The sequence below is a fragment of the Cebidichthys violaceus genome, unplaced genomic scaffold (assembly GCF_023349555.1).
Source record: "Cebidichthys violaceus isolate CVI_PGR_0920_01 unplaced genomic scaffold, fCebVio1.0.p SCAF_14, whole genome shotgun sequence".
NCBI classification, from domain to species: Eukaryota; Metazoa; Chordata; class Actinopteri; order Perciformes; family Stichaeidae; genus Cebidichthys; species Cebidichthys violaceus.
Genome location: NW_027176307.1, coordinates 14,212,923 through 14,226,574, shown reverse-complemented (window position 1 = coordinate 14,226,574; position 13,652 = coordinate 14,212,923). Strand labels below are relative to the sequence as shown.

The following is a 13,652-nucleotide window of genomic DNA, read 5'->3' as shown; positions in this document are numbered from 1 at the left end:
CTCAGGTCTACCAGGAACACAACAGAGAACATGTTGACGAGAGATGACAAGAATACAAAAACGGAATAATCAGATATTATTTAGAGAGACTTGGTGAGACAGAATTTGACTCAACAAATGTTGGTTTAGTGTAACGCTGGTTGGCACAGAACAGCAAGATGAGAGCAAGTCCAGAGACTTTATTCCAGGAAACAAACTAACGAAGAAGAGTCTCGTGCAGGCAGCTCAGGTTGGGTATGAATAAAACTGACTGGTGGCCAAAGCGCTGTGAGCCTCACCTCATACCAACAGTGAAGGGAAGATAAATATAATGGTGATAGATTGAAAAATAACCCCAGTGACATGAATGCACTCAGCCTCTGGCTCCATCACCCAGCCGAGATTTATGGATTAAGAGACGGTTACATAACTTTCTATACAATAATTGGTAATTGGTGATGTGCTTTATAGAATTCATATCCTAAATTGTGTTTCACTGCAAATATATCAGATTCCAAAGGATCCAGCCTGATACACTTACAGAATGAAAGAATCACAAAATCCTGGTGCTTTGGGGACAGTTCCTCCTCATCCACCTCAGATCATCATTCACCATTTTATGCATAAATGACCAGGAGGGGCTGCAGATCAGACCCTGAAGCACCCGGCGGGAGTAAAAAAAAAAGAAAAAAGAAACGTGCTCTGAGTTCCTGCTCGGACTCCGCCGAGCGCACGGAGAGCAAATCCGCGCCATCTCACGTGGAGGATTTGTAGGTTTAGCCCCCACCCACCGCATTTTTTTGGATTAAATAGCGTGGCATCCATGTATACATTCTCACTATGTTTACGGCGCGAGGCGAGTGCGGAATGCGCGTCCTGTGCGGGGAAAGTTGTGGGAGTAACCTGCGGTTTTGAAACTTTCGGAGAGGGCTAGGACTCTGGACACCATGCACACGGATGTGGTGCCGCTCTTCCTGCTGGTTTGGATGGCCGGCGTGTCCGGACAGACGCGTCCGAAGGGACAAGTGCTGCAGCCGTGCCTAAACGTCAGGTCAGTTGATCGCGCAGGAGAGGCCTTGTCTGACTTCTCATGTGCCGTGCGTAAATACGCGTGAAGATGAAACAATGTCATTTTAAATCGCGTGTAAAAATCTTACATTTCACACTCAACAGTCCTGCATTAAGATTAAAGCCACTCATTACTGTCACGATGAATCTCAAGTCAAGGTCCACTTACAGGCTTGTTGGGAACTTTCATCCGCATCACTCGATCCTCATCATTTGGAAGTCACATTTTAGATGAATCGCTCTGGTTTTACTCGATCATTTATCTCCAATATGCCTACTATTGCTTTATCATAAATCATTATTGTTATTCAGCCATGCAACAAGCTGCCGTTTGAGGTCTGTTGACGTGTGAGCCTCTCGTGCATGGCTCCTACTGCTGCCTGCCTTAACACCATCATGTTCCATATATCCTCTCTTATTGGAACTGCTAATTTCAGCCATGTTTTCATTTGAGCGTCATTCTTGACCTTGGAAAGAGAATAATCTCAACACAACTACATCAACTGCTGAGAGGGGGTTTTAGTTCAGTTAACCCTGTTGTTCTGGGATTGTTCCCCATTTAAAAGTCAGATCTCTTTTTGTCACGTGGGGACCAGTTATGAAAGTAGTACATGGCGCTGAAGCATTTGGGTTGCAGGGGGGAGTGAAAGGATTTTCCCTCCTCTGTCACCCTGGCTTCTGTCACGATGATGTAATGTTATTAATTATTCTGATTTAGGGATTGCATCAGTTTGATGCTCCCAAAGAGCTTCTATGGGTTTAATACATCTGGCTATATTCTCAACAACTGAAGTTTTAAACTAAATTGCAAAAAAAAAAAAAAAAAAATCATTCGATAAATTAGCTGTTCAGACTTTACACTGATTAAATTATTACAAATCTGATTTTGTAGTATTATTTAAGTTATAACAATAAACATACACAAAACACACTGTTGTTATGTGTTCATATTATAGTACATATGCAGTATATTACTACATGTAAAAGGTATCCCAAAGCCTCAAAGCCCTTTTCATTCATTCATGAAACTAGTGCCTGAAAACATGTCCGCTCACCGCTTCCTTTGGTCCTCAGCGTTACACCTGCCATGACAGACAGAGCGCTTCACGCACCCAATATTCACCAGCAGAAAAACACTGTGCACGCTTGGCAATAATCAAAGCTCCATTTTTCAGCTGACGGCAACAAAAAGGTGCCGTGTGGCTGGTTAGAGAAATCACTTACTCTGATTACGTAACCTGTAATCTAAGCGTGTTAATGTGCTTTCTGAATTATTGCTATTGTTGTGGCTTTGGCAAAGGTTAGCCGGGCGGAAGGAAGGTCAGCAATTAAATGTGGTTTTCAGTAAAGCGTAAATGTAAAACGTTTAATGCGGTCTGTCTGCTGTGCGTCTGTCAGAAGATACAGTTTGGGATTTAAGAAGCTTAACTGGGAATGTACTTCACTTTAACATTGCTGCTCTATACAGCGACTGACGGCTCTGTTTGGCTGCGTTTAATACAAATTTGAGAGAAAATAACACATTCCTTCTCTTACATGTGGAATATGAATGTGTTAGCAATAAATCGGGCCGTTATCCAATTCAAATTTGAGCTTTAAAGACAATTTCCTTATTGGCAAAATCGTAGAATTCAAATTTTGCGCTCCATCACTTGACACCATTAGGCCCAAAGACTTCTGACCATTGACTTACATTTTTTTTTTACATCTCCATTACGTTTTCGGGTTGTCCGTGCGTCCATGCGTACGTACGTTTGTCCCATTCTCGTGAACGCAATCTATCAGGAACCCCCTTGAGGGAATTTATACAAATTTGGCACAAAGGTCAACCTGAACTCAAGGACGAACTGATTCAAATGTGGTGTTCATAGGGTCACTGTGACCGCAACGTTTGATACACCGATTATGATGACTTCCCACGAATGTCTTACAGGATCAAATGATGAAAATGATGCAAGGCGGCTAATCTAGTTTTGAGATTAATCTTTCCAATATGAACACCTAAATACGCAGATATCGGAGGGTTTTATTGACAGCAGCTCTGGATATGAAGCTGTTCCCCAGGCTGCTAATAATGAGGACTTTTATCCTTTAAAAGCATAAATAGAGAATCAAAATTAATGAAGCTATAGCTCAGATGACAATCAAGATACAATCCAATAAGTAGCACCAAGAGAAGTTCTATATATAGAACTATATACTATATAGTTACCTCAACTGTCTCTAGGAGAAAGGCAGCGTCGTCTGTAGCGGGACATGTAAACACGATGCAGGTACAGTGCAGAATTAAAACAAAAGAGTGTTAAAGCGTGGCGACATAAGAACACATTAGCCTTCATTACAGACGCATTACAAGTTCGGTGGGGTTTCTCCTTTTTGAAGTGTTTCTGGTAAAGACAGACGGGACGCAATCTGACAAACAGAGACTAAAAAAATGAAGCAAATGAGAAACAGACGAGGCAAGCAGGCCGTGTGACGGCATGTCTGTTGAAGAGCGTGAAGTGTTGTTGTGCACCAAGCCTTCTTCATCTCGTTTGTCCTGACCTGCAGTTGACTGAAACCCGAGGAATTGCACCGCTTGGCTTCGTGGCGTGAACCCGGACCGTCCGTTTCGATGTATGGTGTCAAGCAATCTGATGTTAATCTACTCGCAATCCTCAAGTCAACTTAGTTTCAGGGTCGCAGGGCCGTGAAGCGAAGCAGACCACGCCCCGACGGCTCTTTGACCTCTGACCTCTTTGACCTCTTTGTCCTCTTTGTCTGTCCTCAATCGCTCGCTTAATCATTCCTCAGTTTCACCGCGTCCGAACTGATGAGTTAAGATGTGAGCACCGTCAGGGTAGCGGAGAAGAGAGCGGACCTGGTCACCCGTTCCCTTGTGGGCTGCTGTTTTGAAGCCTTCTCTATCTGGGTTTTTTTTTTTTTTTTTGGAACCAGAAGTGACACTAGAGGGTGGAGACATTTTAGGCGACACACTGTGAAAACACACTGGGAAAGGGTTACATCTCCAGGATAAAAAAAAACAGAACTACCGGACAGGACAACGCCGTGGTGGAGACCTGTCAATCACAGTAGCCCCGCCCCTAAAGCATCCCCTGCTTTATGGTCTATTTGACATAACTTACTAAATGAACATCACGCTGTACTGAAGAAGGCTTTTGAGGTTTGCTCTAACGGACTCGTATCTTGAGAGAATCTTATTTTAAGAGTGTTTCATCTTTTTATGTAAGGTATAAGAAGGATACTATCATTCTCACAAACTTCTAATCTGTTTTTACAACGTGCCCCACTTACTTGAAGATTACTTTCACCCAATTTGTCATCAGTGCTATTAAATATTAAATAATGTTTGCGCAAAAATGTCCCCCCCCCCCCCTTTCAGATCGAAAAGAGAAATGCCTCTGACAGAAGGACCCGGTCCCAAGATTGTCAGGTATGACGCACGTCTGTTTTTTTAAGTTTCTTATTTAGTCCAATTAGAACGCTAACAGGGGTCAGAAAGCAGGATCTCATAGCAGAGATTAAAGCGTCAAGGATTTAGAGGCAGATGGTCAACATTTTAATCACACTATTGTTTGCAGTATCTAGGAGGATGGGCCGCTTCCATGTATTTTACTAAGCCCAATATAATCCATTCTTATCCCTCAGAATCAGGAAATTCGTAAGATTATTTAGCCCGCGCTGCATCAACTCATAAACAACAAGCTACGGCGCGCAACCTATCTGTCAGGTGTTCACAGCATGGGAGAGCTCATTAGCAGCAGAACCGTGACGGTGGCTTGAAAGAGGCTTAAGAGAAGCGTTCGTTAGTGTCGTCCACATGTTCAAACACTCAGGACAATGACGCTACGACACCTGTCCACCCAAACGGGATTATCTGCAACTGGGTGAAGTTTGACTGCACATTTTGTTTGTTTGTAATTGGATTTTGTGCAATGTTTTAGAGGTGAGGGTTTATTACTAGTGTTGGGTTGGTTGCATTGGTTTGTGGACCGTTGTTTTGAAGTCTCAATTTCGGTGATTTGGCCGTCGCCATCTTGGATTACGGCCGTCGCCATGTTGTTGTTTTTTTTTTTGCAACCGATGAACGGAAGTTACCATATTTGGAATGCGGAGGAGTGACGCCTGGTAGCGGCAGGGACCTGTCAATCACAGTGGCCCCGCCCTAAAGCATACTCCTCCGGTTGCAAAAAGAATTCTGGTCGTATAGAAGTTCCCCAAGTAACTTAAACCTGCATTCTCTCTAGTGACCACCAGGGGGCGACTCCTCTGGTTGTATAGAAGTCTAGTCTAAAGTGACTCTACTTCTCTCTTGATTTATTCCCTCAGTAAACATTGTAAACATGAGTTTATGGTCTCAATCTCTAGTTTACAGTCTTCTTCAATACAGCATGATGTTCATTTAGTACATTATGCTCCATTTAGAGTCAAACAGACCATAAAGCAGGGGATGCTTTAGAGGCGGGGCTACACGGTGATTGACAGGTCGCTGCCGTACACGCTAGGCTATAAAGAACTCCACCACGGTCACATGACTTCACGTCACCGCCACTAAGCTAAAGGAGGACGTTCGGTCGTCTCATTTAGACACACAAGCTTCAAAGGGACATTTACTGGCTTATTTAACGTCGTAGAACAGAACTTGAATGCATCTAACCGACGTGACTAACCTGACTTCAGGACACTGACTCCCTCGTCTGTCTTAGTGGTTCATAAATGAACATCTTTCATTGTTGTTTTCCATCAGCCCCATTTTCAAGAGGAGTCCAGATATAACTAAAGTCTGGGGTCCGAAGTCAGAGCAGCTGCTGAGGATCGACGACCACGACTTCACAATGCGACCAGGATTCGGAGGTGAGGAGGTTCATCTTTCTTCAATAAATGGATCAGCTGTCATCTCTGCTCGAAGATGCTTCGGTTTTAATTCAGTCATTAGCCACAACAAGTGTTCTTCTAGACTTTACGGTAAACCCAAGCCCAGATCACTTGTGTAGAGATGACATAACGGAGTGGGATTAGATCACCAAGCAGCCACAGTCTGTAGCTTTAGGTTTCAATAACTCACATTTGTATCTGCCGCACTGCTCAAAGTCACAATCGGGACCTGGACTTAAATTTCACCTGCAGTGTAATTTCAAAACCTCACATGGAGTTCTTGGAAAGCCTTCACTCGGTTTTTATTGTTGTTAAATGAGTCAGGATTGAATCTCATTATTTCTTATGTTAATGATCGTTTTAATGGTGAGTGTGTGAGTGCAAGATGCAGTGCAACAGATATTTCAAAGCTCCAGTGAGCCGCTCTGTCTGACAGCTGGTTGGCTTTAACCGGTCAGCTTGTTTGTCACGCAGGAAGGCAGAATGTGTTGTTGTTGTTCTCTGAAACACCTTTCCTGGTAGAGCCACAGAGACACGTTTCATCTTTGAGCAAAGAGGCTGGTGATAAAAAAAAAACCTACATCTCTGCTTGTTTCTGAGTCTTTCTGCAGGTTAGGGTCAGGTGTCCTTTAACGCCACTTTTGCAAAATGACAGGATGCCAGGGTGGAAGTCAGTAAACACTAAGGCTGTACCCGAAAATCAAATACGATTTGGATGTTCAATACGCAAAGTCAACGACCTTTTTAAATGCATTGATATCACATATATCTGACAGTTCAAAAATCAGATTGCATGAGTTTCAGACATGGTTTCCACCACATTAACATTGTCTAATGCAGCTCCGTCAAAGTTTCATAGTGAACAAAATCTTAGATCTTAGTCTGGGTTTAATCAGGGTTTAAAAACGAAAATCAGAATCAGCAGGTATAAAAAAATGGGCGCATCGCTAGTTAAAAGTCAAGATTATTTTTATGTACAAGTTAAACGGAATGTCATAACAATAGAGAGTAAATCAACATCAACAAAAACAACAGATGAAAGAAAACAGCATGCAATTAGGATTAGAGTACTCACTGCGCTGCCTTCTGTGCCTTTGGTTGGGAAATCTGCACCAGACTGCATTGATGGGGATTTGGATGAAAGTCATTGTTTGAAGCCAAAAGCATAAAAAGGAGTCACAACCTCCACATAAACACAGATAATCCTGACAGTTGTTGACAGTTGTAAAATGTTTGCTTGTTGCTAACACTAGCTGTGTAAACTGTGCGCTACCTAATCGTCAACGGAGCAGTTTGAATTCATTGAATCAAATGACCTGAAATCTTTCGTAGCACACTAGTTTGCCTGCTCCATCTGTTCAGATCAACGTCACCACGGTTGGTGAAGTCTCGTAGATCCGGGGTCTTCTGCAAAAGGTCGGAAGCTTTCTCCGCTTTGAGTCGAAAGAAATTCAACTTCAGGGCGTTCCTGCAATAAAGCGAGGCGCAAAGAGCGGGGAAAAAAAAAAAATCGCTCAGCAACAGAAAAAAACAACGAGCGAATGCTTCACGCTCATGAAAAGAAAAAGAAAAAGTTGCGCCAAGCTGCCAAACTATTACTCCTGGAACTATTTCCTGCCAGTGGCAGTGAGTCAGTGCATTCCCACCCACATGCTTTTATGCACTTTTTTTAAATTTTCGCATTAAAAAAGTGGAATTGCCGGAAATTATAAAAGACGAAATATCACAAAACTTTATTTTTTACGCTTGGCTAAAGAGCCTTGAGCTCTTGAGTCTGTCTGATCTAACACTGCCGTACAGTAAAGCTTAACATTTCGTTCCAGGGCCTGCCGTCCCTGTTGGAGTGGATGTCCAGGTTGAGAGTTTGGATGCGATCTCAGAGGTCGACATGGTATGTCTGGAGCAAACCGTGAGTAGGACAAAAAATGCCGCTGGCTGAGACGATAACGTAACGGACGCGTCTGTCCTTGCTTTAAGGACTTTACTATGACGCTGTATTTGAGGCACTACTGGAAAGACGAGCGTCTGTCGTTCAGGAGCAACAACAACCTGAGCATGACCTTCGATGCCCGCCTCTTGAAGAAGATCTGGGTGCCGGACATGTTCTTCGTCCACTCGAAGAAGTCCTTCACCCACGACACCACCACTGAAAACGTCATGCTGCGGGTTTACCCAGATGGCAAAGTCCTCTACAGCCTCCGGTAAATCAGAAGGAAACAACACGACCTCTTTGATTATTACAAACTACCAGAGGTCTCCAGGTAACGCTAGTCCGTGTGAATAGAGCTCAAGTAAACGAGCTGCATGATTTTAATAAGTGGACTTGGCCCATTTTTCACGTTTAATAAGGTAATTGTGGATTCCAAATCAAACATCAGCAGTAACTTGTTAGTTCGGTATGACGATGCTTTACTTGACACGAGGGGAACCGAGAGTAATAAGTAATGTGAAAATAATCCTACTACTGACTGAAAGAATAGTAACTAATATGTATGTTAATAGAGATGAATGTGTCATTAGTGTTGTGCTGCTCAGCAACAGATTCAGTGTTAATCAGGATTTAGATTATATCTATGGATTAAATATAATTTACTCTGTCATTAACGCAGCATGTTCTCATACTCTATCGACTATATAATCCAGGACTGAGAGTTATTCAGGAATGAATTACTGGTTCATTATTAACCAAGTTAGCCCCATTTGATTTTTATTAAAGGGGGATTATTTTAAATATTAATATTATGAGTACAGGAAACTATTTACAAGTAATTTAATTATTATTAATAATTATTATCAGTTTAGTAAGACCCTTGTAGCTGTTCTATCATTTTCCTTTATTCACTTATGTGTAAATATATGTCCACTAATTAATTCATTGTATTAATGCACGACAGACTTTAAATTACAGTTTGGTTTGTATTATTTCGATAGTTTTGGGATGTTCTTTAAAGGAATTCTACACTCCATGAGAACATATTTCGGGCGATAAAGGTAGAAAATGTGGGCTCAAACCTTTTGGCCCCAGGAGCAGCTGAAAAGCACCAATAGTCAACTCTACAATATCGTACAATACAATGTTGATATCGAGGTATTTGGTCAAAAATATTGTGGCGTTTGACTATGAAAAGCCCAAACGTACTGTAAACTCCAGTTTCACATGATGCATTTTAAGCTATCCCAGTGTTTGCTTTAGTACTGGATCCATGCAGCACATGTGAAACCTCTGAAGTGGGGCAGGTTAGCATGTTAGTGGGCGCTCATTGATGTAACTGCCGTTGGCTGCCCTGCAAAGACAAAGTGGCACCAGCTGCCGCGGTACAAGATGTGTATTTAAGGGGATAACGTTCTGCCAATTACGGCCGCTAATGCCGCCGAGCAAGACCTCGTAATTTTGGCGAGCGATAGGAGGCTCGGGGCCAAGATAGTTGGTTTTGTAATCCACATAACAGAGGCCCGGCAGAGATTTGCCGCTGGCCATCTGCCTCCCCGTCGTGACCGCTCAATCGTGGCACCGACGTCCCGATGGACCGGAACAAACTGATGGCATCAACATCTGCATTCACTATTGATAGCGGGGGCGTCGTCATAGTACTCTCTGGTAAATGAGGGAAGAGTAGCCGGATGGTAAGTGGTAGATATAAGCGTACTCATCACATGGTCGGGGTTAATCTGGGTGGGGTTGGTGCTGGTTGGAGATTTCCCAGACTAAAGGCAGATTGGCGGGTGAGGATGCAGTGTCTTGTCCCATGAGCTGGATTATGTATTTTCATTTATCATCTCTGTGCTGGAAGCCAAATCTCTGCTGACCCACTCAGTACGTGCCTGTGGATGTGGAGAGGTAATGCTCTGCTAAAGGTTAGATGTGCATTATGGGCCTATAGGGGAAAGCCATCAGCCTCTATTTACTGTTTTCATCAACAGACCTGTATCCATTTTCAATCAAAATTAGAGTGCATGTGTGGGCTTTTGAAACATGTGAAAACTGGCTAAAAATAGACACATTTTCCATTTCCAGCAGACCGTTTTTATATCTGTCTTTCAAACTCTCAAACCAGAGTTGGTGGTTGTTGGAACGGTGGAAAGTTCAACAAAGACGGTTTTGACGAGTTTTATTTTTGTTTTCTGTCGAGCTTGAATTAAGTGTGTTTTACTGTAATCAGCGATGTAGAATTACTGTTTCTATCAACGGAGTCTGGTATCTTTGAGGAGAGCAAAATGTTTCTTTTCTATCGAAGTAGTTTTGATGAGTATTATCACGTGTAAATGCAGATTGTAACCTCACCCACTAAAGACAAAAGGGCCGCAGTCTATAAAGAGAACAAAAAAAAAATTGAGATTAAAACTGAAATAATGATTTATGCGGCGACATTTGTTGACCACAGCTTTGTTTTGTCGTTGCAGGGTGACAGTCACATCCATGTGTAGCATGGACCTGAGTCGCTTCCCTCTCGATACACAGACATGCTCTTTGGAGATAGAGAGCTGTAAGTGACGTGATGTGATCAAAACGTGATGTGGCTTTTTCCTCTCCTCTGGTCATTCCTGCGACTTCTGTAGAAAGTCTTGTCGTAGGTGCAGAAGCAGTGAGATATTTATCCTTCTGTCATGTTTATGTGAATATTGTCAAATCAAGGAAATGTTGTTTTAAATATTCATAAAAGACTGTGGAGGTTTGTGTAAAAAACATCCTTCATTTAAGCTTTTTGTCTCTCCAGATGCGTATACAGATGATGACCTGATGCTGTACTGGAAGGAAGGGAACAGGTCACTAAACACAGACGAGAGAATTTCCCTCTCGCAGTTCCTCATCCAGAAGTTTCACACCACCACCAGGCTGGCCTTCTACAGCAGCACGGGTACTGACAGGAAGTGCAGAGATGTCTTCTAATTTCAGGCCTACAGCCACTTGGGTCTGCGTGACCTTTAACATTTTTTTCTCGTCTCCAGGCTGGTACAACCGTCTGTACATCACCTTCACTCTGCGGCGTCACGTCTTCTTTTTCCTGCTGCAGACCTACTTCCCCGCCACTCTGATGGTCATGCTGTCCTGGGTGTCCTTCTGGATCGACCGCAGGGCCGTCCCCGCCAGAGTGCCGCTAGGTAAAGCTTGGTTTATGATCACGCAGACGGCGCGTGAGCTCCGAGCACGTACGGAGGCGTTTATACTCTGTGCGCTGCATTATTCTCCGAAAACGCCATCTTGTTTGTACGAATCGAAAAGACGAGTGTAACTCACAGATATGTCTGTAGACTGTAGGTGACTAAACTCCACAATGGCGAGGAGGGATTGTGATTATCTGTAAACTCATATATCTCAAATTCACGGACTACTTTATTGCCTTTGTACAAGCCCTGTAAAGAAACAAGTCAAGTATTAAAAGAATTATGAAGAAACAAAGGTTGAATATCCTGTAAACAATTTGTTTTAGCAGCAAAATATTTAGAGGTGCACGACCAAGCGCCGCGCACCACGTCATTTGCGTCAGCGCCTGGCCTTTGTTAGCTAATTGGTGCTGTGGTTAGTTTGGGGCTTAGTTCTAGCTTTATGTTGTTTCTCTCAAAGCCCGCAGATGACGAAGATACAAAAATAATTTAAAGGTGCCGTATAGAAGATTGGGAGCGTCTCAACTGCTCTCAACATGGCGAAGGCTAAGCCGGCGGCTCACAGCTAACAGCGAAAACTATGGCGACTGACGGGGCTAACAGAGTTTCCCTGAGGGGGAACCGGAGGGTGGGTGCTATCAGGATGGCATTTTCAGCTGTAACCGGCGTATGCGTATTAGCAGAGAGCTAACCAGTGCGCTAAAATACACTTAAAGCACGTGGTCTGTGTCAACAGAGCAAGGAGAAGCTCAGATTGAGTTTACCTTTCAATTAGCTCATGCTAAACGCTAGTACTATTGCCAATCGCTAGCATGCTTGCTGTCATTATGATTATGGTTATGTAAGTGCTGTTATAGTGACATAATAAAGTATGAACTCAAATTTTAGTTTACGTGCAAAACTTAGATATGTGTATGTTAGCGATTAGGATTAGCACTAGCGATTAGCATACATCGTTGTATAGGAGGGGGGGGGGCGACGAAAGCATGCCTTAATATAAATCACTTGGCTCCAGATCAGCCGATATCAAAATTCAATTGCCATAGCCATGTTTCAACCAGTCGCTATGCATATTTATAACTAAACTAAGACACTAAAATGTCAAGATTTGGACTTAAATCCATCAACAACACGACAGATTGCACATATACGTTGGGGATTGGGGATTTAGTTTCTCTTTAAAGAAGCTTCAACTTCTCTACCCTCAGACGAATGTTCATCACTTCAGCGTCACATATGAGACCGGTTTCACTTTCTCTGCACTTGTTTGTCCTGCTTCAGGTATAACCACGGTGCTCACCATGTCCACCATCATCACTGGAGTCAACGCCTCCATGCCCAGGGTGTCCTACATCAAAGCTGTGGACATTTACCTCTGGGTCAGTTTTGTCTTTGTGTTCCTGTCGGTGATAGAGTACGCCGCCGTCAACTACCTGTCTACTCTACAAGAACGCAAGGAGAGGGCCCTCCGAGAGACGGTGAGCATCCAGTCATCTTATCTCCAGTTATTGTTTAAAAGCACCTTTATTTTTGAACCAGGCTAGTGGTTCTAGGGATGACGATATTGTGTGGTTGGTCGCTTTATTGCAACGTGAAATTTTGATACAGATATTTAAGGTCTCCTGAGGAGACGTTGTGAATTTTATTGTCAGGTCAGAATTTAAATTTTAAACCACACACCTGCCAAATTCCCATCAGCCTCAGTTGTACTTTGTGTTAAGTGCTAATTAGCAAATGCTAATGGTGAAAATGGTAAACACGTTAGCATGCTGATTAGCATTTAGCTCAAGAGCCGCTAGCAGTAGACAGAAGACAATTTGAACCTAAATACTACAGTTGTTGAGCCAGTATATGTTCAGAATTTGAAATTAAAAATGATGGGCAAAGAACTAAATTTGCCAAATTGAATATTACTGAAGTTTTCAGTTAAGTGAAACTGTACAATTTTAAGTACTGTGATATTTTTTCGTGCAGCATTGCGGTGGTCACTACTCTGCAACAATTACATCTATTCAAGTAATTTATTGTCTTCATTCATAGTTAAAATCACATTTATCTACAAAACAAGATTAGATAATTAAAACAACCTGCACGGTGTCAGTTTGAATTCCAAGATGATTTGGGATATTAACAAGTTTTGTCGTGTTTTGGAACGCCTTCAAGTACTTTTTGTCTCCCTGCAGCTGCCGTGTACCTGTGGTCTGGCCCATCCTGGCATGATGTCAGCCAGCTACAGTGAGGTGGACGCCAACACGACGGGGAACTACGGCCCGCCGGAGGAGAACGGGATAAAACGGGAGAGGATGCTGGTGCAACTGGCGATGGAGAGCGACCAGGTCACCGGCCACGTCGGCTCCACCGCCTACAGCAAGGTCTGGATCGACACGCACATCATAGACAAGTACTCCCGGGTCCTCTTTCCTGGATCTTACTTCTTCTTCAACATCATCTACTGGTCGATCTACTCCTAGCACAGATGGGACTCGAGCAGACCAAACCTGACTTCTAGCAGACGTGTGAAAAATCTGCCTCCCGGCTTGTCAAAGTGGTTTACAGAAGCACTTGTGCGTTAAACTTGCAGATTTTGGCTGTAAAAAGAAGATGGAAACTAAGGCGGTGAAAATCAT

The 13,652-nt window shown here is 43.0% G+C and overlaps 1 protein-coding gene across 1 annotated transcript; it reads left to right on the top strand.

The window, feature by feature from the left end:
- The first annotated feature begins 926 nt into the window (after positions 1 to 926).
- LOC137871279 (gamma-aminobutyric acid receptor subunit rho-1-like) lies at positions 927 to 13,643 on the top strand. Its single transcript, XM_068709029.1, has 10 exons — positions 927 to 1,030; positions 4,430 to 4,480; positions 5,795 to 5,901; positions 7,746 to 7,813; positions 7,900 to 8,123; positions 10,324 to 10,406; positions 10,638 to 10,778; positions 10,870 to 11,022; positions 12,307 to 12,503; positions 13,209 to 13,643. Exons 1-10 carry the CDS (start codon positions 927 to 929, stop codon positions 13,494 to 13,496), a joined length of 1,416 nt encoding a protein of 471 aa, XP_068565130.1. The 3' UTR covers positions 13,497 to 13,643.
- The last annotated feature ends 9 nt before the right edge of the window (positions 13,644 to 13,652 follow it).

What these genes read in the sequence shown, in the direction of transcription:
- LOC137871279 (XM_068709029.1), top strand. Translation starts at nt 927, where the DNA reads ATGCACACGGATGTGGTGCCGCTCTTCCTGCTGGTTTGGATGGCCGGC. An exon ending in AATGCGACCAGGATTCGGAG is followed by an intron (nt 5,902 to 7,745) that starts GTGAGGAGGTTC and finishes ATTTCGTTCCAG; the next exon opens with GGCCTGCCGTCCCTGTTGGA. An exon ending in CCCCGCCAGAGTGCCGCTAG is followed by an intron (nt 11,023 to 12,306) that starts GTAAAGCTTGGT and finishes GTCCTGCTTCAG; the next exon opens with GTATAACCACGGTGCTCACC.